At 46.4% G+C, this 26,552-nt stretch overlaps 1 protein-coding gene and 1 pseudogene across 1 annotated transcript; both read left to right on the plus strand.

Annotated features, from left to right (window-relative positions):
• LOC103634043 (histidine protein methyltransferase 1 homolog) overlaps positions 1-6,660 on the plus strand; it is a 46,407-nt pseudogene extending 39,747 nt beyond the window's left edge.
• Positions 6,661-17,245: 10,585 nt separating this feature from the next.
• On the plus strand, positions 17,246-18,018 carry LOC103632627 (uncharacterized). Its single transcript, XM_008654373.4, has one exon. The coding sequence runs from the start codon at positions 17,409-17,411 to the stop codon at positions 17,796-17,798; it is 390 nt and encodes a 129-aa protein (XP_008652595.1). The 5' UTR covers positions 17,246-17,408; the 3' UTR covers positions 17,799-18,018.
• Positions 18,019-26,552: the final 8,534 nt, after the last annotated feature.

Here is a 26,552-nt window from a genome sequence, read left to right on the forward strand (position 1 = left end):
ATCAAGATTAATTTGATTATTTGAGACACTAAATTAATTTATTGAAAATGTAACCAACTATAAAGTTGCATAACTTTTCAAGATCTACAAGTTTTATTTTGATAGTTTCTATATCCGAGGCCGTTTACAAAATTATAATTTCAAATTTGAAAACTTCACATGAATTTTTCAATGATAAGATGATTTCAAATCAAAACATGCCAATTACAAAGTTTTATTACAATTCAAAACCTACAACTTTTATTTTGGTGTTTTTCCATCCAAGGTAGTTTGAAAAATTTAAATTTTAAAATTCAAATATAGTTTTGCATGACAAGATGATTTTAAACCAAAACAATGTCAACTATAAAGTTTCATAACTCTTCAATACCTACAACTTTCATGTTGGTGGTTTTTTCTTTCGAGGTCGTTTTCAAAATTCAAATTTTAAATTTTTAAAATTCAGACGTAGTTTTAGTTGACAAGATGACTTTAAATGAAAAAGTTGCCAACTACAAAATTCTATAACTTCTTAAGATTTACAAAGTTTATTTTGGTTGTTTGGTCATTTGTTCATCTCACATGATGGTTCTAACAATATGCACAAATCTTATATATATCTCTCGTAGTTTCATAAAATATGAGAGAGATATAGGTTTTATGAACAAATTTACTTTTATTTTGTCATAGGAAGAAATGTTCAAAATATAAATTGTACATCATGATGAGTTATACAACTTTGTAATTGAAAACTTTTTCATTTGTATTAATTTACTGCTTTAAAATGTGATTTTTCAATTGTCTTTGCCTAGTGTTGAAAAAAGTAATCGGCAAAGAAGCTCTTTGCCGAGTGTTATATATTTGACACTCGGCAAAGAAGCTCTTTGTCGAGTGTCAAAAATAAAACATCGGTAAAGAGCTTCTTTGGCGAGTGTCAAAAATAAAACATCGGTAAAGAGCTTCTTTGCAGAGTGTTTTCTTTTACCGAGGGTTTTTTGCTTGGCACTCGACAAAGAGCCGAATTCCAATAGTGCCTGGTGGTGTGGTTTGCATGGCAGAGAAGAAACATTACTTTGGAGTAGGTGGTGGCACAAGGTAGTTTCTGCGCTTGGTTGAAAAAGACATTAAGTTGTAATTTTTTCTGACTCAAGCTGTGAATAAACATGTTTTTTGTTCATGCACCCCATACTCCCATACCTTGCTTCCAGTAGGATCAAATTTTCATTTTGCAAACTTGTGGAATTACAAGTTTGGGAAATAATATTTGCCTGCTTCTGATAGTCGCCTAGAGGGGGAGTGAATAGACGAAACCTGAATTTTATAAACTTAAGCACACACTAAGGCCAGGGTTAGCGTTAGAATTAAATTCGAGCGAGAAAGATTGTTTATCTTGCTATGAGTTGCTCAATTAATGCGGATGACGTTTGGGAGCAAACTCAAATCAATATTAGCAAGGAAACTTTAGAGAGATGAAAGAGGGGACAACAAATTAAGCGAAGATCAATGCAAGTGAACACGGTGATTTGTTTTACCGAGGTTCGGTTCCAAAGAACCTAGTCCCCGTTGAGGAGGCCACAAAGGCTGGGTCTATTTCAACCCTTTCCCTCTCTCAAACGGTCACCTAGACCGGATGAGTCTTGTCCTTAATTAATTGGGCCACTAAGACCCCGCAAGGACCACCACACACTTATGTGTCTCTTGCTCGCTTTACAAAGCACTTAGAAGAATGAGAATGGGAAGGAGAAAGCAATTCAAGCAACAAAAGAACACAAATAATCCTCTCACAAGTCTCTAAGCACTAGAGTTGATTTTGGGAGCTTGGAGTGGATTGAATGCTTTGAATGTGTCTTGGAGTGTTTAGCTTTTGCTCTAGCAATGAATATGGAGTTCAGAAAACTTGGATGCCATTGAAGGAGGTGGTTGGGGGGATATTTATAGCCTCCAACCCCTTCCTAGCCGTTGGCTGAGTTTGCTGGCGATGGGCACACCGGACAGTCCGGTGGTGCACCGGACAGGCACTGTTCACTGTCCGGTGCGTGCCACATCAGCACGCTCGTTGGGGTTTGGAGCGGTTGACCGTTGGAACCCTTTTTCCTTTAGCTGCACTGGACAGTCCGGTGCAACACCGGACATGTCCGGTATGCTCTGACTTCTCTGCTCTGAGCTCTGTCGCGCACTGTTCACCACTGTTCACTTTTGGCAGACGACCGTTGGCGCCAGGTTACCGTTGCTCCGTTGGCTCACCGGACATGTCCGGTACACACCGGGCAGTCTAGTGAATTATAGTGGAGCGCGCCCTAAAGAAACCCGAGAGTGGCATGTTCGCTTGGTGCTCGGCCTGGTGCACCGGACACTGTCCGGTGCGCCACTGGCAGCACACTCTCAAGTCCTTCGTTCCAAATTTATTTGAGTCCCCAACTGAATTTCTTTTTTGGTTTGTGTTGAACCTTATGCACCTGAGATGAAGGACATCTTGGCAAACTAATTAGTTCATGTGGTTTGTGACGGACGTCAACCACCAAAATCGATTATAGGAAATGATTAAGCCCATTTCCCTTTCAGCCTCATATTGCCTCCACTCCTCTCGTCCCGCTTCCTCGTCGGAGCCTCCCTCATGCTCTGCATCGTCGCACGCGTGGGGCTGGCAGCGGGCATGCTCTAGGACATCGCAGCCACTCCCACCTCCCTTCCCCTCGTCATCGCCGGAGGGCCCCGATTTGGGTCTCCTTGATAGCACCCCTCTCACTTGCTCCGTCGAGTCGGTGACGAGATCGGGGTCGGGTGCCTAGGTCCGAGGGCTCCATCATCGGACCTACGATCCTCGCCCCCGGATCTGATGGGGCGGCGATGTTACCTCGGCGGGGGTGGGGGCACGTCCTTGGCGGGGACAGTGGGTTCGACATCTCCCGGATGGGCCACACTCTTGGCCGACGGCTGGGGGCTCTCTGGCCGGTGCTCACAACCTATGGCTGGGGCCTCTCCTTCGGTCCATTGCGCGTCTACGATCGGCGGTGTTGGCTCGTGCGTCTAGGACCCATCGGTGATCTTGGTGACTTTTCTCCGCTCTCGTGTCTTCATTGCTATGCTAGTGTGATGCTTACAATCCTTGTGACGTGAGTCGTCTTAGCGTCGATACAAAGATTCGCTTACTTTGTGATGTGATCTACCTTTAGATGTGTTCTATATGGACTAGATTATCGTATGCATATCGACTAGTTCGAGAATTGGTCTTCATAGCACCCGACATCTAAAGACGGGTTATCTGATACAGAGTTCATGGCTGTTGTTATCGGCTAAGATTAGGTAGTATAGTAGTATAATAGCGCTGGCTCGGATGGTGGGTGGTGGCATCGTCGAAATCATGATCTTTGATCTCGGGGAGATATCCCTAGGCCTGACCTTAGATGGTTGTGCTTGGCAATGGCCTTGCTAGAGGCATTGTTTATTGGTCAAGGATTGACTCTGTGGTGAAAGCCTTTGGTCTGGTGTTTAGTGGTTGGTCCATGACAACGATGCTACGTGTGCGTATCATGTTCTCCTTGGAGGCGTTGTCTTTGGAGAGTCTTCGTCAGGACCCAAATTTTGCTATGTTGGTGGTTTGTTGTGAAGACAACGGAGTGTGTCGTAATTCGCCATGTCTAGCTAGTTTTGGCTGGTCTTTTCTCTGTGTGTGTGAGTGGCTATGTACACCCTAGCTGTGTAGAGGCTGTGAGTCTTCTTAGTCCAATTGTATCCCCTGGACGTAATTTGCTAAGTAATAAAGCTTCCTTTTCCAAAAAAATAGTGATCAGATTGTTTATGTTTCATTTCTCTTTCTTCTACATATGTCAATGATATCTTAATAATTGAGCATATTCAACTTTGGCTGCTACTATGTGCAGAACTATTTAGATTGCTGACATGGAAATAGTACTATTAATCAGTTTGATTTTGTTAAGTATTTTCAAAGTGTAAGGTGTAGAAATGTAAAGTGTTGTATTGATAATAGATGGGGTTACAATATATAGAGACACAGGAAACCCTAACCCTAATGGGCCGGCAGCCCAACAGTGGTGCCGGCCCACACACTCACACACACACTGTCTAACATCCCCCCGCAGTCGCAACGGGGGCACCACACACGATGAGACTGGAGTAGAGGCCGAAGGTAGGAGCCGACGGGTTGAAATCCCCCCGCAGTCGCAGCGTCGTGATGGTGCGAATGTTGCGGCTGGAGTAGAGACCGTTGTGTGCTCCAAGAAGACGATAGCCCCTAGATGCCGAGGTAGCCGAAGTCGAGGTGGTCGCGGTCAGAAGACGCGCAGCAAAAGCCTGATCTTCGGGAGGGGTCGACGTTCGAGCGTCAACGATCGGCAGGGCGACACAGCAAAAGGGCACCAGCAGGCCGACCTTTCTGCTTCTTCGATCATCCGGGCCTCAACGAGCCCCGCCAGGGAGGCCGACGGCAGCGCACGCGTCTGCGCCGGTCATGGTGTCCGCGCCCGCGGCAGAAAAGAAGGGGAATGTCAGATCCGGCCGGGAAGGCCACGACAGCGACGGATCCGGATGGGGAGACGCGATCCAGCCAAAGGGACGGCGGATCGAGCCGAGAAGGACGCAGCTACGTGGATCCGGCCGGGAAGGCCGCGGCAGCGACGGATCCAGCGAGGGCGATGAAGGGGGTGGACAGGGGGGTGGGTCCAGCCGGGCAGGGGCCTGCGCCGGACCTGGCAAGGGGTGTTGACGGCACCGGTGACAGGAGAAGCTTGAAGTGGGAGGCGCTGCCGGGGCGATAGCGCGAGCAATTAGGAGGTGGCTAGCGCGATGACAGGGGGCTGCACAGGCAGAGATACCGGCACAGGGGAGAGGCGCGCAGGTGCGAGAGCGGCCGAGGGGAAGGAGGCCCTCACAGCCAGAGAGGCAGCGGAGCAGACGGCCAACATGAGGACCGGCGGCGACGACCAGCCCTGTACGCGGCGGCGGCGCGGACTCGGGCAGCCCGGATCTGGGGTTGGGGAGAGAAGCCGCGAGGCCCATGGCTGGTGTCGCGACTGCAGGGGGCAGCGAGTCCAGTCGCGTGGGGCAGAGCCTGTGGCGCAACGACAGGGGAGGGGAGCCGTGGGCGCCCCGCCCAGGACGGGATCCACGTTGCCCAGGTCGGGCCGCACCGTCGCTGCGCAGGTCGAGTGGAGCCATGCCGCCGCGCCGGGTTGGGGTCGAACGGCGAAGGGGAGCAGGTGCGGCCGCCGGGGAGGGAGGGGCGGCCGTCGCCGGTGTGGAGGCGCGGGCGCCGCCGGGCCGCGAGAGCGGGGCGTCAGCAGCAGCAGGCGTGGCGGCGCCAGTGGGCGAGGGGTGCAGGAAGAAGCCGGTCTGCGCGATGGTCGTGCGCTCGGCGACCTCGTCCTCCTCCGTGCCCTGCGACCGGTTGAGGGGGTCGGGCAGCAGCGGCGTGACGGGGAGGTGGCGGCCGTAGACGAGGGAGAGGAGGTGGAGGACGAAGAGGAGTTGGGGCCCCGCGCCATGGGGAGGAGTTGCTTCGCCGCAGCAACCTCCATTCGCGCCGTGGCCGTGGAGGCCGAGCGCGAGCGCGAGTGGTCCGAGGACGAGCCGAAGCTCACGCTCTGCAGCTCGTGGCGGTCAGCGCGGCGGCCAGGAAGGGAGCCGCCCCGGGAGGATCCCTCCCTCCCGGGGCGGCGGCTGGACGTGGGTGGCGGCTGGTGTTTGGGCAGCCGGCGGCTGCTGGAGGTGGGAGAGAGGAGCAAAACCCTAAACCTAATCCTCTGATACCATGTAGAAATGTAAAGTGTTGTATTGATAATAGATGGGGTTACAATATATAGAGACACAGGAAACCCTAACCCTAATGGGCCGGCAGCCCAACAGTGGTGCCGGCCCACACACTCACACACACACTGTCTAACATAAGGGAAGGTATTTATTTTATTTCCATATTACTACAAATGTTCCCTTTTTTCCCGAAAAGAGGGCAAAACCTTTGCTTTGCCGTTAGAAGAGAATTGACCAACTTAATAAGGGAAAGTTGGCCTAAAAACTTCTCCCTCTCTTCCCAATTATAATCGTTTTGGCTTTTTAGGTACATTGTTTTGCAATGTATCTAGACATAACATATATCTAAGTGTGTAGTAAGATCTATGTACCTAGAAAAGCCAAAACAAGTTATAGTTTGGAACAGTAAGGGTTAAACCTGCACAACTTGGGTCCACATGCTGCACAACTAGGGGTACACAACCACATCCCTGAACATCTTCGATCAGAAGACCAAACAACAATGTTGGGCACCACAACTCACTTAGGAACCCATTGTTGGCATGCCACAGCGGCCACCGACCCTGTCACCGAACGTTGGTGACATAATTGAGCATTCCTGCTATCATGAAAACGTCAAGTTGTTAAAATGTAGATCATCCATTCTTAATGTGATATTGTACATGCCTTAAACAATGGGTAATATTACATTTTTTTGTTGTTGTTGATGTGAGCATAACCGTAGAGTACAACCAATATTCTCTGTATCTGTCATGTGGATTATGTTTTACTTTTGCACACCATGCATGTGGGACTCAAAGTGTTGCTTTTACTAACTTTTGGTTGTTCTCAGGCACCAGGCAACCTGAGCGGCTCAATGACGCTGCTGATGGATCCTCCAATGTCAGGGAGGTTTGGAAATTCACGTTCAAATAGATTAGCACTGCCCTTGTGATTGTCGGGGGAACTGAAAAGATGTACATGACTCCATATTGGTTGAGAGGTAAGCCTTTCCTCTGAAACAATGATACTCTCACACTTGCTCTCAAATTACCCTCAAACACTAGTCTCTCCTTTGTAGGCTAAAAGCGTCACTTTCCACTGAGCATCATTGCGAAGATTCCTGATAGTTCCAATGGCAGACACATCTGATTGAGTCACACCTGACAAGTCAAAAAAAAGGGGGCGCAAGGACAAAATTCTACCCCGCATGCTTCACCCTCTAGTAGATTTTCTATCTGAAAATGATGCGCCATGCTGGCTGGCATGGGGCCATGGGGCCACCAAGAGGAATGTTTTCAGTAACCACTCGAGAACGCACCCCAGCAGCTCGAGACAGTGAGATGCATCAATGCAGTAGGGGACATGGATGTGAAAGGGTGGTCATAGCCCCATGTGATGGAAGGAATCAAGCGTTAGGGCGAGCTTGCTGTTGTCCCTATCTCCACGTTTCCGTGCCGCTAATCTCTCAACATGGCACAGTGTCACACCCGGCTTTAAGGAACAAAGTCAAGTGCATCTCATACATGCGCCAGGAAGACAACATATATAATAACAGAGTGTATAGAGATAAATGTCATAAAACATCAGAGTATTTATTACATAGCGGAAGAATTATTACAAAATAAAATAATAAAGATAAAACGAACTAAGGATCGTCGGCGCCAATGTCAACTGAGAAACGCCACCTAGATCAGATCATACTCCTCGCCTTGTGGCTCCTCCTAAACCACCTGCTCTTCTCCTGTGGGGGGGTGTGAGACAGCAAGAGTGAGCTCACATACGTTCATCGCTCAACAAGTTGTGGGGAATAATGTGACATGAACTCACCAAAGGTGGGAGCTCATGGAGTGTAAGGCTTATCAAAGAGAATGGTTAAAGCTGAGCATTGCTTTTAAGTAGTTGGTCAAAATTTTATTAGCAATTACTAAGTGTAAGTAAATACCAAACCTTAATAAATAATAGAACAAAATTAATAATAAACTCATGCATATGCAAATGACAAAATTGAATTTAGGTTTCATAATTTAATCATCAGAGAGTCCTGAGCTGCTCATGACCGTGAGCTCGGCTAGTATACCAGTTTTACACTCTGCAGAGGTTGTACCCTTTACCCACAAGTCGTGTATCCCATGTCGCCAGGGTTAGCTAGGCCCTTAGACACTACCGAGGTGAATGGCTAGGGATCCACTACGAGGCCTTTATAAAGTTCCACTAGCTTCCGAAAACCCGCTACAGTTTATGGGAAGAGCACTTGCAAGAATCCCCCGTCCGACCGCCATCGCAGCTAAATCAACCCGAGAACCTCCTTGCATGCAACTCCCCTACTGCCCTTGCCCCTTTCGGGTAAGGTAGTCTTCCACTAGCTTTCCTAATTAATCAGCCAAGGGCGTCCATAAACCCTTGTGGTGGCACGTGTTTCTCAAGTTAAGCTCTATGTTCCAATTAACATTAATGATCTTGACATGAACATAAATAGAATAACAAAAGAATTGGAACATAGATATAATAAATGATTATCCCAAAACCATGTAAAGCAATAGCAAAACTACCCAAGTGATTCAGGGGTAAACAAGGTAATGAGATAAACAATCTAGGGTGACCTATCGGGTCCCATCAAAATTAACCTATGCATGGTAGATGATTATAAAGAACATTATTGGGTAACAAAAGTGAATCAAGGGCACAACTTGCCTTCAATGAGCTCCTGCTCAGCTACTTCAACCTGCTGCTCACCAGGATCTTCAGTCACGGGTTCTTCTACTCGCCACAATACAAACAAGCACAGTGCATATAGAGAAATTAACATTACACCAAACATATAAACAAAATACACAGTAATAATCTACATATTAAAATAAAATTCTAGGAACAGGAATCATAATTTTTGGAGTTATAAATTTTAAGTTATGGCTTTTCAAAGGTTTTATGTGTTAAAATAGGATTAAGTGTGAGATTAATTTTCTTACTGTTGTCATGATAAAACAGAGGCTCTAAGTGATAGAGAATTAAATTACAAAAATTTAGAAACTGGAATGGATTAATTTGGAGTTAGTATGAATTTTCTATGAATTTATTAAGTTCTAGTAATTATTTTCATATTAAAAATCCATTTTCTATTTCATTTATTCGAATTAAACGGGTTCTGGACTGGGCCTCATTTTCTGCAAAGTATAGAGGGCTCGGGGTAAGAATCCAGAGACACAGGGAATAGTGGAAGTAGGACGACGGGTTCATTATAAAATACCCTAGGGTTTCTTTAGCAAAATGTACCCCCGAAGGGGTATGGTGCGATATCAGCCGCTAGATCCCGAACCGAGGGCCCGGATTAGATCCTACATAAACTGAAACAGTATGCCACCAGAGCGGTTGGATCAGAGGTCTACGGTCCAATTTCACCAATCCCGTGGCCTAATCGTCGCTATTGGATCCCAATCCAACGGTCCGGTGTTATTTCACACGCGATCTATTCTACGCCCTTCAATCCGGATCGGACGGCACGGGTCCTGTCTTCTACCCCGCGGCCAGGCGACGGCGGTGGCCACGCCCTCGCGGCAGCGCCCCACCGGTGAGCAATTTCCGCCGCCCTGATGCCTAACCGATACCCTAAGGCGATCCACGTAATGCAAGGAACACTATGAACACGTGAGCGGAGTTTTTACCGGAGTCGAGGCGTAACGGCGCTTGCCCACGCGCCAAGGCGGATCTGCGGCAGCGCACGAATCCGAGGAGCGATTCGACCGACGAAGCTACGCCACCGACGGAATCAGCTGTCGCCGAAGCTTCTAGGAGTCACGGCGCAACGCTATTTTGCCCTACGGGTGCCCGAGTGCCCCCTGGCTCCTAGTTCGACGGCGGTGACCTGTTTTCTCCCCCGTGGCGGCTCTCCCATTCTCTTCCTCGGTTCACGGAAAAAAGGGTAGCGCAGAGGAAGGGGGGGTAAGCCATATATCCAGCGGGCGAGGTCTGTGCGCGAGTGAATCTCGCCCAAGCCGTTGCGCCGGCTATGGTGGTGGGGTCGGTCACCGCGACGCGCGGATTTGGCGGCCTGGCGAAGACGACCAGGAACTGAAGAGTCTGACCCGTGGGGGCCATGTGTCATTCACAGGCGGGTGATGAAAGGGCTGGCGCGGCTATGGGCCAGCGCGGGGTGTGAAGTGCCCAATTGGGCCGACCGAGGGAAGAAACGACCCAAGTGCACAGGTGAGCTTTTCTTTTTTTTCAATTTCCTTTCTATGTATTCAAATTCTACTATTTGAATTTCAAACTTGAGTTGTGGATCCATCATAAAGGTTGAGTGCCCAAAATAAACAATGTATCAGTAAATAATATTTTTATTTATATATATATATATTTATTTATTTACTTATTTTTATCCTCACCATATTTATTTCCTTCTCTTTTTTAGATTCAAGAATTTCTTTTAGGTCTCAATTTCCATTCTAGATTTAACATATTCATTTTTATATTATTATTTTTTTATATTGTCACAAGTAATGCACACACAATAAAATCCCAGCATGATGCATGTGTCATTTTGGGTGTCTTTTGTTGTTTATTGTTTAAGTGAGATGTTCACATGTGATGGTAAAATAGAAGTAACACACACATATAGATAAGGGAATACAAGTAATTTCCACTTTTTATATCTCCTTACAAACTGGGTATTACAAATCCTACCCCCTTAAAAATAATCTCGTCCTCGAGATTTAAGAAGAACTAGAGAAAAGATGGGGGAAATCTATGCGAAGCTCTTCTTCTCTTTCCCAAGTTGCTTCATCTTCACCGTGGTGACTCCATTGCACTCTGCACATCTTTATCACCTTATTTCTTGTAACTCGAGTCAATGTATCCAAAATCTTGATCGGGTACTCCGTGTAAGTCAAATCACCCTGAACACTGAGCTCTTCCATTGGTAACTGTTCCTCAGGGACACGGAGACATTTCTTCAGTTGAGATACGTGGAACACATTATGCACATCCGATAGACTATCCGGTAACTCGAGTTGGTATGCCATCTCCCCAACTCGCCTAAAGATCAAGAATGGTCCAATATAGCGAGGGGACAATTTGCCCTTAACTTTGAATCTCCTCATTCCACGAAGTGGTGACACCTTGAGGTACACATAATCTCCTTCTTCAAATTCCAGTGGCCTCCTTCTATTATCAGCATAGCTCTTTTGTCTGGTTTGAGCCACCCTCAAATTCTCCCGAATTATACGGACTTGCTCTTCTGCTTCTTGAATCAGTTCAGGCCCAAAGAATTGTCTTTCTCCAGTTTGATCCCAATACAGAGGAGTCCTGCACTTCCTCCCATATAAAGCTTCAAAAGGTGACATATTCAGACTGGCCTGATAACTATTATTATATGAGAACTCAGCATATGGTAGACTTTTATCCCAACTTCCTCCATGCTGAAGGGCACATGCTCTCAACATATCTTCCAATACTTGATTAGTCCTTTCAGTCTGTCCATCAGTCTGAGGGTGATAAGCTGTACTGAAATTCAACTTTGTACTCATATTCTCATGAAAGCTTCTCCAAAATCTTGAGGTAAACTGCGAACCTCGATCAGACACGATCTTCTTTGGTACTCCATGCAAACACACAATCCGAGCCATATATAACTCTGCTAGCTGAGAGCCTTTATAAGTAGTCTTCACCGGAATAAAGTGAGCCACTTTAGTCAATCTATCCACAATCACCCATATAGCATCATATCCTTTCTGGGTGCGCGGCAATCCGGTAATGAAATCCATACCAATCTCTTCCCACTTCCACTCGGGTATCTTTAGGGGATGCAATAGTCCAGCTGGCCTCTGGTGTTCAGCCTTAACTCTTTGACATACGTCGCACATAGCCACATGTGCAGCTACATCTCTTTTCAATCCATACCACCAATACTTCTGTTTCAAATCCTGATACATCTTAGTACTACCAGGATGAATAGAATAGTCCGAGTCATGGTCTCCTTTAAAATAGTCTCATGAAGGTTTTCAATATCGAGAACACATATCCTGTCCTTGAACCATACGGTGCCTTGCTCATCTTCGGTAAATTCCGGAACTCGACCTTCAGTAATCAGATCCTTAATCTCTTTTATTTTAGCATCACCAATTTGACCTTTGCGAATTTCTTGCTCCAAAGTAGGTTCCACATCAATAGTAACTCCTTCAGTGTGTGCAACTATCCCCAGGTTGAGTCTTCTGAAATCCTCAACAATCTCATCGGGTAGCTGGGCGACAATGGCTGAATGAACATGCTCCTTTCGACTCAAGGCATCTACAACCAAATTTGCCTTGCCCGGGTAATAGTGAATCTCCAAATCATAATCTTTAATAAGCTCCAACCAACGGCGTTGCCTAAGGTTGAGATCCTTCTTAGTGAATATATACTTTAAACTCTTATGATCCGTGTACACTTGGCACTTGGTTCCCATGATATAATGTCTGCAAATCTTAAGCGCATGCACAACGGCTGCTAGTTCTAAGTCATGCGTGGGGTAGTTTCAATCCATATTTCCGCCACTGACGAGACGCGTAGGCAATCATGTGTCCTTCTTGCATGAGCACACATCCGAAGCCATGGCCACATGCATCACAATAAATATCAAATCCCTTCTGTAGATCTGGCGTCACAATAAATATCATATCCCTTCTGTAGATCTGGCATAACCAACACTAGTGGTGACATCAATCTCTTCTTTAATTGATCAAAGTTATCTTGGCACTTCTCATCCCACTTGAACTCTCTTCCCTTCTCCAGAAGTGAGGTCATGGGCTTAGCAATCTTAGAAAATCCTTCAATAAATCTCCGATAGTATCTTGCAAGTCCCAAGAAACTCCGAATCTCCATAACTGTAGTGGGTATGCTCCACGCCACTATCTCCTTGACTTTAGCAGGATCCACTAATATTCCTCCATTAGAAATGATATGTCCAAGAAAGGGCACCTTGCCAATCCAAAACTCGCACTTGCTAAACTTGGCGTAGAGTTGATTATCTCGTAGCTTCTGTAGCACCAATCTCAGATGTCCCTCATGATCACTATCACTCTTGGAATAGATAAGAATATCGTCGATGAATACCATGACGAATCTGTCCAGATCATGAACACCTTATTCTTCAGATCCATAAAATAGGCTGGTGCATTAGTTAATCCAAATGACATAACAGCGAACTCATATAAACCATATCGGGTCAATAAAATCGTCTTGGGAATATCCGATGGCCTAATCTTCATTTGGTGATAACCCGGTCAGAGATCAATCTTCGAGAATACCCTAGCATCTCTCATCCGATCAAATAAATCCTCAATGCGGGGTAATGGATACTTGTTCTTCACAGTGACATCATTAAGGGTCCTATAATCCACGCACATCCCTTGCGATCCATCTTTCTTTTGTACAAACAGAACTGACGCTCCCTAAGGTGAGGAATTCGGACGCATGTACCCAGCCTCTTGTAATTCCGTTAATTGCTTCTTAAGTTCCTTTAGTTCTTCTACGAACATCCTGTATGGCCGTTTAGAAAAAGGAGCAGTCCCAGGTAAGAGATCAATGACCAACTCAACTTCCCTATCTGGTGGCATCCCTAATAACTCCTCTGGAAAGACATCCGGAAAATCCTTAACTGCACGGATGCTGTCACCCGCAAACTTCTCATCTACTAAGAATGCCACTAGTCTGATGGTGGTAGTTACTGCAATCTCAACTTCAAATCTTTCTTCTTTGGAACTAGTGAGTTCTACGGTTCCCTTAGCACAGTGTATAAACTGTCTTTGCCTTTCTTAACCATGACATACCAAGGATCACGACTATAGTGCTCTCTTCTAACACTATAGGGGTAGCCCATCTGGGTTAGAAATACAGGGTAAGAAAGAAAGGATTGTAGACAATGCATGTAATTACGAGGCATGTTACTTTGAGGGATTTATTAGCTGAGTGTGTCGCCTACTAAAGCTAATTCATTACCTTATGGTGGTACATGCTAAGATGCCCATCTATACTATTTCAATCAATCAAAGAAGCAAATCAAGCATTTATCATCAGAACAATCAACCAACATTTTTAAAGAAAATAGTTTTAAATTTTGTCTTGGGTTTCCTATCTCTTAAAAAGATCATAGTGGTAGGACTCCAAGGTGTGAAATCCATCTTGTCTTAGAGTAGAAAAGATAAGATTAATCAGAGTAGAGTAGCAAAAGGTGAGACAAGATCAAGATGAGATGTGTATGGAATGAATCAGAGTAAGGTAAGTAGGAAAGGTTTGTCCATTTCTATCTAGGTTTCGTCCTACAGTCAACATTTCCTCTGATACCACTTCTGTCACACCCGGCTTTAAGGAACAAAGCCAGGTGCATCTCATACATGCGCCAGGAAGACAACATATATAATAACAGAGTGTATAGAGATAAATGTCATAAAACATCAGAGTATTTATTACATAGCGGAAGAATTATTACAAAATAAAATAATAAAGATAAAACGAACTAAGGATCGTCGGCGCCAATGTCAACTGAGAAACGCCACCTAGATCAGATCATACTCCTCGCCTTGTGGCTCCTCCTGAACCACCTGCTCTTCTCCTGTGGGGGGGTGTGAGACAGCAAGAGTGAGCTCACATACGTTCATCGCTCAACAAGTTGTGGGGAATAATGTGACATGAACTCACCAAAGGTGGGAGCTCATGGAGTGTAAGGCTTATCAAAGAGAATGGTTAAAGCTGAGCATTGCTTTTAAGTAGTTGGTCAAAATTTTATTAGCAATTACTAAGTGTAAGTAAATACCAAACCTTAATAAATAATAGAACAAAATTAATAATAAACCCATGCATATGCAAATGACAAAATTGAATTTAGGTTTCATAATTTAATCATCAGAGAGTCCTGAGCTGCTCATGACCGTGAGCTCGGCTAGTATACCAGTTTTACACTCTGCAGAGGTTGTACCCTTTACCCACAAGTCGTGTATCCCATGTCGCCAGGGTTAGCTAGGCCCTTAGACACTACCGAGGTGAATGGCTAGGGATCCACTACGAGGCCTTTACAAAGTTCCACTAGCTTCCGAAAACCCGCTACAGTTTATGGGAAGAGCACTTGCAAGAATCCCCCGTCCGACCGCCATCGCAGCTAAATCAACCCGAGAACCTCCTTGCATGCAACTCCCCTACTGCCCTTGCCCCTTTCGGGTAAGGTAGTCTTCCACTAGCTTTCCTAATTAATCAGCCAAGGGCGTCCATAAACCCTTGTGGTGGCACGTGTTTCTCAAGTTAAGCTCTATGTTCCAATTAACATTAATGATCTTGACATGAACATAAATAGAATAACAAAAGAATTGGAACATAGATATAATAAATGATTATCCCAAAACCATGTAAAGCAATAGCAAAACTACCCAAGTGATTCAGGGGTAAACAAGGTAATGAGATAAACAATCTAGGGTGACCTATCGGGTCCCATCAAAATTAACCTATGCATGGTAGATGATTATAAAGAACATTATTGGGTAACAAAAGTGAATCAAGGGCACAACTTGCCTTCAATGAGCTCCTGCTCAGCTACTTCAACCTGCTGCTCACCAGGATCTTCAGTCACGGGTTCTTCTACTCGCCACAATACAAACAAGCACAGTGCATATAGAGAAATTAACATTACACCAAACATATAAACAAAATACACAGTAATAATCTACATATTAAAATAAAATTCTAGGAACAGGAATCATAATTTTTGGAGTTATAAATTTTAAGTTATGGCTTTTCAAAGGTTTTATGTGTTAAAATAGGATTAAGTGTGAGATTAATTTTCTTACTGTTGTCATGATAAAACAGAGGCTCTAAGTGATAGAGAATTAAATTACAAAAATTTAGAAACTGGAATGGATTAATTTGGAGTTAGTATGAATTTTCTATGAATTTATTAAGTTCTAGTAATTATTTTCATATTAAAAATCCATTTTCTATTTCATTTATTCGAATTAAACGGGTTCTGGACTGGGCCTCATTTTCTGCAAAGTATAGAGGGCTCGGGGTAAGAATCCAGAGACACAGGGAATAGTGGAAGTAGGACGACAGGTTCATTATAAAATACCCTAGGGTTTCTTTAGCAAAATGTACCCCCGAAGGGGTATGGTGCGATATCAGCCGCTAGATCCCGAACCGAGGGCCCGGATTAGATCCTACATAAACTGAAACAGTATGCCACCAGAGCGGTTGGATCAGAGGTCTACGGTCCAATTTCACCAATCCCGTGGCCTAATCGTCGCTATTGGATCCCAATCCAACGGTCCGGTGTTATTTCACACGCGATCTATTCTACGCCCTTCAATCCGGATCGGACGGCACGGGTCCTGTCTTCTACCCCGCGGCCAGGCGACGGCGGTGGCCACGCCCTCGCGGCAGCGCCCCACCGGTGAGCAATTTCCGCCGCCCTGATGCCTAACCGATACCCTAAGGCGATCCACGTAATGCAAGGAACACTATGAACACGTGAGCGGAGTTTTTACCGGAGTCGAGGCGTAACGGCGCTTGCCCACGCGCCAAGGCGGATCTGCGGCAGCGCACGAATCCGAGGAGCGATTCGACCGACGAAGCTACGCCACCGACGGAATCAGCTGTCGCCGAAGCTTCTAGGAGTCACGGCGCAACGCTATTTTGCCCTACGGGTGCCCGAGTGCCCCCTGGCTCCTAGTTCGACGGCGGTGACCTGTTTTCTCCCCCGTGGCGGCTCTCCCATTCTCTTCCTCGGTTCACGGAAAAAAGGGTAGCGCAGAGGAAGGGGGGGTAAGCCATATATCCAGCGGGCGAGGTCTGTGCGCGAGTGAATCTCGCCCAAGCCGTTGCGCCGGCTATGGTGGTGGGGTCGGTCACCGCGACGCGCGGATTTGGCGGCCTGGCGAAGACGACCATGAACTGAAGAGTCTGACCCGTGGGGGCCATGTGTCATTCACAGGCGGGTGATGAAAGGGCTGGCGCGGCTATGGGCCAGCGCGGGGTGTGAAGTGCCCAATTGGGCCGACCGAGGGAAGAAACGGCCCAAGTGCACAGGTGAGCTTTTCTTTTTTTTCAATTTCCTTTCTATGTATTCAAATTCTACTATTTGAATTTCAAACTTGAGTTGTGGATCCATCATAAAGGTTGAGTGCCCAAAATAAACAATGTATCAGTAAATAATATTTTTATTTATATATATATATATATATATATATATATATATTTATTTACTTATTTTTATCCTCACCATATTTATTTCCTTCTCTTTTTTAGATTCAAGAATTTCTTTTAGGTCTCAATTTCCATTCTAGATTTAACATATTCATTTTTATATTATTTTTTTTTTATATTGTCACAAGTAATGCACACACAATAAAATCCCAGCATGATGCATGTGTCATTTTGGGTGTCTTTTGTTGTTTATTGTTTAAGTGAGATGTTCACATGTGATGGTAAAATAGAAGTAACACACATATAGATAAGGGAATACAAGTAATTTCCACTTTTTATATCTCCTTACAAACTGGGTATTACACACAGCCTTGTGGGGGTCGTTCCATTCCATGTGGCCTAGCTAGCTACTGTTCCTCCCGTCCCCCCCTCCGTGATCTGTTGTGTGTCAGTCCATGTACCCTCCTCGATCGTAGTGTCTATATCTCCTGCCTTGCAGCTTTCTGCAGGGAGCTGCGCCAACGATGGGCGTCTTCCAGGACACCGGCGTCGGTGGCGGCGCCGGCAGCCGCACGTCCAGGAGGGTTTTCCAGTACCAGAGGCTGGAGTGCTGCTGGGACGACGGAGCCACTTCCAGGTGGCGGTGTCCGCCAGCCGCGAATGGTAAGAAGGCTGAAGCCCCCTGTTTGTTCAGTGTCAGGCGGCTCAAGTGGAGCAAGGTCACCTCGGTTCTGATACCGAGGAAGGTCGCCGAGTTGTCTGCAAAGATCTGCCACGCCCGCGCCAGGACGGAGGCCGTCGTCTGCCCGGCCGTCGTCTTCATGTCGCCGTGGGGCCTCCCTGTGCTCTCCCGCCCGCTATTGGTCGGCCACAACACTTGCAGGTATCACCGTGGAAGAGACACCTTCTGGTGAGCAGGTAGCTGCACCTCGATCTGTATTCCTGGCGGTGGTAGTATCGGTATATGCGTGTGTGATATATGTGGCCAGCTTAGTTGATCTTGTAGGATGTGTATTATTACTCCTCCATTTTGATTTCTGCAATACTTGTGTTGTGTTTTGCCGGCTGCATCTGAACTTAGATGCTGTTTGGTTCATGATGGTTAATAGTTAACGTTAAATCATGTTTATTTAAGTGTAATTAGATAACACACTAGAAACTGATACCGGTCTATTCAAATTTGTGTAAATTATTATCATTAACATCTACGTTAGGATTCGTGAACGAAACAACACCTTAGATCCGATCCATGTGATGCAAAGCTTTTCACTCCCCTCGAGGTTCAACAGCAGAGGTCTCACTCTGCTGACCTTTCTTTCGATTGACTGTTGCCAACCTTGTGCCGACATATAAAATCCGGAGCCAGAGTTTCGTGTTGTCAGTCTTGTGCCACTCCACATGCTTCGTGGTGTGCCTTGAGCTGTCAGTCGTGTGCCACTCCACTCCCTGGCTACAACAAGGCTATTATATTGGGCGAGCAAGCAATTTCGGTGTCAGAAACGTAAGTGGCACCCTATAAAAAACTGTGAGAAATCCTGGATCGCCCTAGGAGTTTCTCAGTCCAGCGTTCCGAAACGGCCACGAGTGCAAGCCGTCACGTGGAGGCATCCGTGGTGTGATTGATTAGGTCCCTTTACGCCATGCGTGCTGTACTCTCCGTCAACATCTACACCGAGCAATCGCCATACGTGGATTCGGATATCTCGCAGGAATATATGCGCTCGCTGTTCGGTGTTCTTTTTTCTCTCTCTCCCAATGCATGTTGCAGACACCAGCACTCAAGTGCATGCATCGCATGCATATATATATATATATACTAATCCCTAATAATACTTGCAAGAGCATGATCCAACAATAAGTCTTGATATTAACATCTCGTATGCGTATTTTTGTGGACGTGCACGGTGCACAGCACCTGCTACAATTGAAAGAATAGTTAGCGAAAAATACGAGAGCACTGAATCGAGACAAACCCTATTCGTAGTGTTTGGTTCCGGGGCTATTTGGAATGCAGTGGCTCCATTCGACAAAACCAGTATTGCATTGAATTCAAGTTTTATATCAATACACGATATAAATTCAAAGAAATAAATAAATAAACAAAAGAAGTAAACATGCTGTTAAGTTCTTACTAGCCTAATAAAAATTGGGTGTACCTTGTCGATGATGGGCAGGTGTGCCGAGAAAGAGGTGGGTCAAGGGACGTCTCTAGTTGAGAGATAGGGCTCGTTGGTTCGACAAGCTTGCTGACCTCCAAGGACGGGTCACATCATCGTGACAAACAAGATCGGACATGTCGAGCTAGCTAGCGTCATGAGGATGACGAGTGAGATGGGGGCACCGGGAAGGGGTGGGGTTGTGTAGTGTCGCGACATAAGGATCGAGACACCGAAGCGGACTATTGATTAGGCGGTGTAGATAAGAATGGATCTGGGTCATACAAAATGTTCCTGGATTGAGGAGCAGGGTCATGAGTCGTTGGTCGACACTTTAAAAAGGGAAGTATACATCTATGGGATGGGAATATTATGAATTTGATATGTTGAGTCTAATGGGCCGATGATCTCGGGTTGATTCTACGGGTCAAGGGTCGTGTTCTAAAATTTTAATAACAACCTAACACCAGTCTAATATCATCTCATTCTACCATTGAAACTTTAAGCTATCTCTATCAGATTCCCTATCTTATCCTCTATTTTAAACCTTACTCTACAAACAGTATCATCTACAGGTTTGTGTCCCCTATTTTACACTACCTGCTGGAGACAATGTTATACAAATAGAAAACTTCAACAGACCTAAAACTTTAATTTTTCTCTGTACTAACACTAAATGAATATTAGATATATAAGAGAGAGAAAATTGAGGGGGGCCATGGCCCACTTTACCCCCCTCTCGGTCCGTCCCTGGGTCTGTCCCACACGATACTCCGAAACCAAACACTACCCTAACTAGCCACTTATAACCAATCACTACCCTAACTAGCCACTTATAACTAAACACTACTACCCTAAGTAGCCACTTATAACCAATCACTATCCTAACTAGTCACTTATAACCAAACACTACCCTAACTAGCCACGTATGTCCGTCACGGTGTATATATGTTGAGTAAGCATAAGTTGTATTAACTCGCAAGCTCAACCGATCTTAAACTAATACAAAAAGGTGCATAATCCATTTATACTTCAATACTCCTCTCACGTGTATGTTCTCTAGCTCCAAGCCTTATACATCGAAAAATGATTCAACTACAAATATTGTACTACATCCGTTCTCGAATATTTGTCGTCCGCTAGTTCATTTTTAAACTAAAACATGACAAATAAAAAATAACGGAGAGGATATTAAACTGCATATATCAAGATTCAAACACAAGATCTCCGGTTCTAATAGTATACTGGGTGAGTGCCCATTCGTTACAACAGGAACATATAATACCACAATAACTTATATATAAAATGTGTGTTATACTGTTATGAGAAAATGTTTCATAATCCATTTGTGATCCTGGACATACATAAATTTTATTATTTTAATCTAGCTGTTTCATCACTACATTGCAACCATCAATAACATGCAGACTTTGATATATGCCACGATTTGCATCGTCTCATCATTGGAGAGCACGTCCCACACCTGCTAGAAGAAGTTCCCTCGTACATCGTCATCCATCAGGCACGCACCACCATACACGCTTGCTTAAACAAAAAGGCAAGCATGTGTGTGTGTGCGAAGAGAATTAAAGGCAGGCCGGCACAAAAGCTACCCCAACGGTGGCGAGGATGACGAACTGGTCATTGCTGTCGGTCCTCCTCTGCGTCACTTCCAGCGCCGAGATGACACCACAGTCCTTGATATAGTAGTCGTCGAACGCGCGCGACATGGCGAGTACCGATGACTCTTGGCTTGGCTGCTAGACAAAGTGCACTTCGGGCTCATCAGCGAGGTAGTACACCTGGCCGTTGCACCACCGAATGCGCTACTCCTCTACATACATCATGTTCGAGGACACTCACACAACGTCAGCAACGGCCGTCGTCCAGCACACAAGAATTCATGGCCGGTCAGTAGTGACTTACGTGGTAGGTTGGGCTTCAGGTGGACGATGAGCTAGATGGCGTGATAGCGCCGTCGTCGGATGCGGTGCTCAGAATAGCCAAAGAGTCGCCGACGTTAGCGACGACCATGAGGTCCCCCTGCTTGACGATGGACAGCATGGGACAGCCGCTCTGGACTGCGTCCAAGCGACGACTGTGCCGGAGCTTGTCATACACAGCGGCGCATGCGGCCACATATGACTGTTTCAAGAGGTCGAACTGGCAGTCGCCAAGCTTCTTCTCGTCGTCGATGAGCGACGCCAACGCGAGTGCCTCCTGCTAGTTGTGTTTCTTCGGGGTTTCCAAGTAAGAAACATGGATTCATCCTTGGCGTTGGTTTATGAAAATGACTCACAAGTTAGATCCATGGAAAAATATTACGGAGAATAAATGTCACGCATGCAAAAAAAGGAATTTAAGTTGAAAACATTATTCAAACAAAAAATATAATTCAAGAATCTCGGTGATACTTATCTACTACTACGCATTGTGCAAGGGTAGCAGGTGGGCTTGGGGAGAGATGTAGTAGTTGTTTTTCCTGTCATAGATGTAGACATAAACACACATGTGGTGTAGCGGTAGCTACTGCTCGCATTTGCCTGAGGGGTCGCGGGTTTGAATCCCCTTGGGGCCATGTGTGTTTTTTTTAATTTTATCTAGACGTGGGTTGTATGGGGAAATGAGAATGGGCTTTGCGAGGAGGGGGGAATGGGAAAGGCAGAACAAGGGTCTGTCCTTGCGTCCGTTGTGTGTCCGAGAGAACACCAACCAGCCAGTCTGGATCCAAAAGAGGACCTCCTTGTTTCGGGGTCGACCTCCTCCTTTTATAGGCTTAGGAGAGGGGGTTTGCCAACAGTGGCTTCCTTAGGAAGGAGCCACCGGATGATGGTAAAACTGAGTGTTTTACCATGGGGTAAAGCCACGCGTGCCTGCAGTCGCCTAGATGTCTTGTATTTTATTGTGGACGACATGGGTAGCGTGGGGCCCGAGCGCCATTATTCGGGCTACGCCAAGTCCTGACCCTCGTAACCTGGGGTCCGACAAGGTTTGTCGTGTTGTGCCCTACCAGCGGCCTACGCACTTAGAACTAGTCCCAATGGGTCATGAGTGCGTAGCAGGCTAGGGATGCACGTGCTATAAATGTGATGCAGTCCGAGGGGCTCATAGGTCATGAGCGTTCTGTGGCCCGAGGGGTTCATAGGTCATGAGTGGGAGGCGGACCGACACATTCGTTGTGGCTCGATGCTAGGCGCAGTTAATGCGGTCGGTCATTTATGATGGGTCGGTCTCGGGCCAGGCACATGATCCACTCGAGTGGTTTCCCTTCGTTACGCATGGCCCCTGTCAGGTTCCACCACGCCCGACCCTAGGTTGGGTGCTACGAGGCTTGCTCGGGGAAGGGTTCTTCCAGGGTAGACGTTACCTAACTCCTCCGGCTGACCAAATGTCCCCATATGCCAGGGCCCTTTCCCTAGTATGCTTGCCGACTGAAGGACCTAGGGATCGGGGATCGTATCCCCGACAGTAGCCCCCGAGCCCCTGGGGGAGAGTACTTCCTCTCGGGGGCTGAAGCGTCCCAATCCTCTGTGACTCAAATGTGATACAAATACTAGTCCCAGGATGCTAGTATACACATTTGTACATCATATGGTTCCAGATATGGTTAAACGAGACAAACCTATAAAGGTGGTGATCAACTTTAAGAGTTGGTCCACAACTCGGGACATATCATCAGAGTGGGGTTGAAGCAGCCTGATATACGCAGCGAAGCAAATCAGTGGTCTAACCATGCATGGTTGAGAAATAGGTGTAACTCTTATCCTATCAGTGATCTCCTTCTCTGAAAAACAATAAATAAGCAAGAGTGAGTACTTACATACCTAGCAGCCCACCTTCACCCACGGAATGGGGGAAATCAGATATAATGCATGGAGTATGTGGAGCTCAGGACATTTTTGGCAGAAAAAGCAATTTTTGATGCAGGGTTATTTTGTAAAACATTTTATCTTTTTTCAAATCGCATCCTCTCCCAAAGGAGCATGAATTTTTTCAATATAGAACAAAATCCCCTAGACTAAACCATCCAGTAATCTCGGTAGTTTCCCACCGGTTTTCATTTTCAAAAACAACTACTGGACTTCCCGTCCACCATAGCTCAAGACACAACCGCCAAACCTTTTAAAACCACTTGTCAAAAGCTTTTTTATAAAACAAAACATTAATTGTAAAACCAAGACATAACTCATCCATATCCGTGGACATGGACTATTCGAATAGGTTTTTGAACTCTATGCAGAGGTGTACACTTTACCCACTAGTCCGGTTCTGCGATCTCATGGCCAATGAGACCCGAATTCGAAACTCTTTCCTCCCTTGCACGACTTTACCTTAATGGTTATACTGAATGGAACAAGGCCAGCTCCATGCACAAACCAGGACAAAACATTCCCCCTCCTTGTCCTCCTGGTGCTCCCCAGCCACCATAACCCTGGGGCGCAGATCGTGCAAGTTCGGATCAAGTGACTGCCCATACAGTCTTGAGTGGTTGTACTTGATAAGAGTACAAGTAGTGAACAACGAAAACCGATCCTTATACAAGAGGGACAATCCTTCATGCTCACACCCAACCCAGTTAAACCAGGGAGTCCCTGATCATTCCACTCAATGGTGATAACCCTTCATCATACCCATTTTGGAAAACATTTGCTTTTGAAAAATTCACACCTTTTCTCAAATCATTTTGTAACAAAAATGTCAAGGAGTATAAAGATGAATTGCGACAAAGTTCTAAGGTTGGGTGGCCATATTAACATGTCTCTTAGCAGCAAAATCATATAATGCATAAAATAATAGGCTAAGGGTTGTCTTTGAAAAACATAGGTAATTTATGTATCAAAGGGATCCAGTGAGCTTGCTGTTTCTTTAACCAGTGAAAGGGTGAGAGCTCGCGGAATTGGCTTCTAGCTCCACCATTTAGTGTAGACTTGTAGAACTGGCCATCACGAGACGACACGAATGCTCTGATAACTATGCAGCATGAACAAGAAAACATACAAACCAGCAAGTATATCAACAAATATTCATTATAGTGGTCAAGAATGGTGGGGGATGGGTGAATATAGTTTTGAGTAGAGTTTGTGTTGATGGAGTAGAGATGCTTACCCAAAGGGTGTATTAGAGGTGAACCAATTCTAGAAGTGAGGAAGAAGATTTAAATTCTTTTGGGAAATTTTTACAAGCAAAGATATGTTTAATAAACATAGTTAGGGTTTTTCTCGTTGTGCTTCATCTTTGCTAGCGGTCGTTCTGAAGAGATGGGTTTCAACAAGTTTTCGTGTCCCCCGGTTCCGCTGGTGACCATCATCGTAGCCTTCGAGGCATAGGTGTTCACAGTCGCAACTAGCTTCCCCGGTGGGTCATTTTGCTCGTGTTATCTAATTCATTGGTCTATTTCTATCAAAGACTGAGGCAGGGCCACCTCGCTTAATGCTTTTCCCAGGGTTCGACCATGGAGGTCCCTAATTACGTTGTCCTGAGACCTCGTGCCTGTCGAGGGTGCCCCAGGAAAGAAAGTGTGGTGTGGTGTTGCGTTTCACTAAAGAACCCTCCAATGAAAGGTAAGTAAAACTTGAAGCACTTAATTTCAGAAGAGAAAAAAGTGACATAGCTGGTTTTGCGATGGCGGTTGCCGCTCGTTACTCTCCCGAGTTTGTCGTTGTTTGCTCTGTCTCGTTTGGCTCTTGGTACGCTTCCTATCCTGAAAGTTACCGAAGGAAAATGATAAAGGCGGGGAGAAAAGAGGGAGAGAAGGGAGAGAAAGGATCAGATCCTTAGCTGAGGCTCCCTCTATTTATTGTGTTTGGCATCAGGAGCAGTTCCAAAAGCATGCTTTATTCATAACTATTCGAGGGTTTTACAAGAAGGGCACAGATCCGCTCCGGTCAAGCATCTACCATGGGTTCTCATTGGAAGCATTACGTTCGACGAGCCCTCCATTTCCTACCACGCATAGCCCCCTACTATGCGTGTCTTGTCAATGGGGCCACATCAGTCGAGCAATCTTTGTTCTCCTTGCCACCCGAGGGTTCTTCCTCGCTGCTCTCAAGGGGACTCTAAAAGTAGCTTAGAGAGGAGCTAAATAGGCTACACCTGAAATTTCTCACCAAAAACTTTGAGATAGAGTCTGTCGGAGAGGAAATTCTCTGGTCGGGTGGCGGAACGCACCCGCCCTAAATCCTAAGATGAGGAGGGGCCTAAGCGTTTTTCCTGCTACGTGGAATCGGGAAGAACATAAGAACACACAAGGGTTTAGAGTGGTTCGGGCCACCGGAGCGTAATATGCTACTCCACTGTGTGATGTATTGAGCTTGAGAGCTTGTATGAACTTGTGAGTCTGAGAGTCTAAGTGGATCTCAGAGCGTGTGAGTGGATCTCCCTTGTAACGTCGTGTGCCTTCCCTTTTATAGCTCAAGGGGGGCACGTACAAGGGTGCTGAGCCCCAAGATGTGGGCCCAGGGGCAAAATGGAAGGAAGCAACTAACACCAGCCATGCTAGGGTGATCTCCGAGTGCCATAATGTCCGTAGTGCATACAGTATTGATATGCCGCTGCTGCTTTCTCAATACGCGTGAGTCATGATGAGTGCAGCGCATGCGGCAGCATGGGCGTACTGCATGCCAACAGAATGGACAGTCATGCCGCCTGCAAGATGGCCTGGTCGCCGCCCGTCAGCGGAGTGGACAGGGCACATTAAATGCTGAGGCGGCACATCGTCTGCTAGTGGAGTGGACAAGGCTTATTAAATGCTGAGGCGGCACATCCCCTGCTAGTGGAATGGACAGGCGGCGCGCCTTATTCGCAATAAATGTAGAGGTCGCGCGGCCCAGAGGCCTTACGTCATGCCCCGCCCGCTGGCTTACGTCATGGGCAGCGTGCCACGTGGCAGCATTGGGGCTCCGCCTTAGCGGGGAGCAGAAGCGTACGTGGTATGGTCCGGACACGTGTCAGTTCCGAACCTCCGCCTGGCCTTGATTAAGGCCTGGGTATTCTTTGTCTCGGAATCCCGGGACCCTGCTATGAGTGGCCCGAACCCCGCACAGAGGGGTCTAGGACCCGTCCCAGGGGTCCTGTCTGCACCCATGGAGGTCCTGGACCTAACTTGGGGGTCCGGTCTGCTTATACAGGGGTCCGGTACTTTCCCATGGGGGTCCAGGCCCACTGTTGATACCTCGGAGGGTATTGTCTTCTCTGGCCACGTGGCGGCTCTAGAGCCGTCCACGTGGTGGGGTCGGGTGCTGCTCATCACGCGACTAGAGATAGTCGCACGGGCACCGCGCCTTCATACTGTAGTAAGGGGTACCCCTGTTCCAGATTACCGATAGTGGCCCCCGGGCCCACCACGGGGTAGGACACGAGGCTGTAGGTGGGGCCAAAGCTTGATTGGCGATTGGCGCGTCGCTTCCGTGCGCTTGCCGACGTAATCACTGCCAGTCCGCCTTCGGTCACGCCAACTGCCAAGTCTGTCCCCGCGGCTGACTGACCCGCGGCCTCCACGCCTGGTGGTTTTTC

Source organism: Zea mays, chromosome 7, assembly GCF_902167145.1.
Source record: "Zea mays cultivar B73 chromosome 7, Zm-B73-REFERENCE-NAM-5.0, whole genome shotgun sequence".
Taxonomy (NCBI): domain Eukaryota; kingdom Viridiplantae; phylum Streptophyta; class Magnoliopsida; order Poales; family Poaceae; genus Zea; species Zea mays.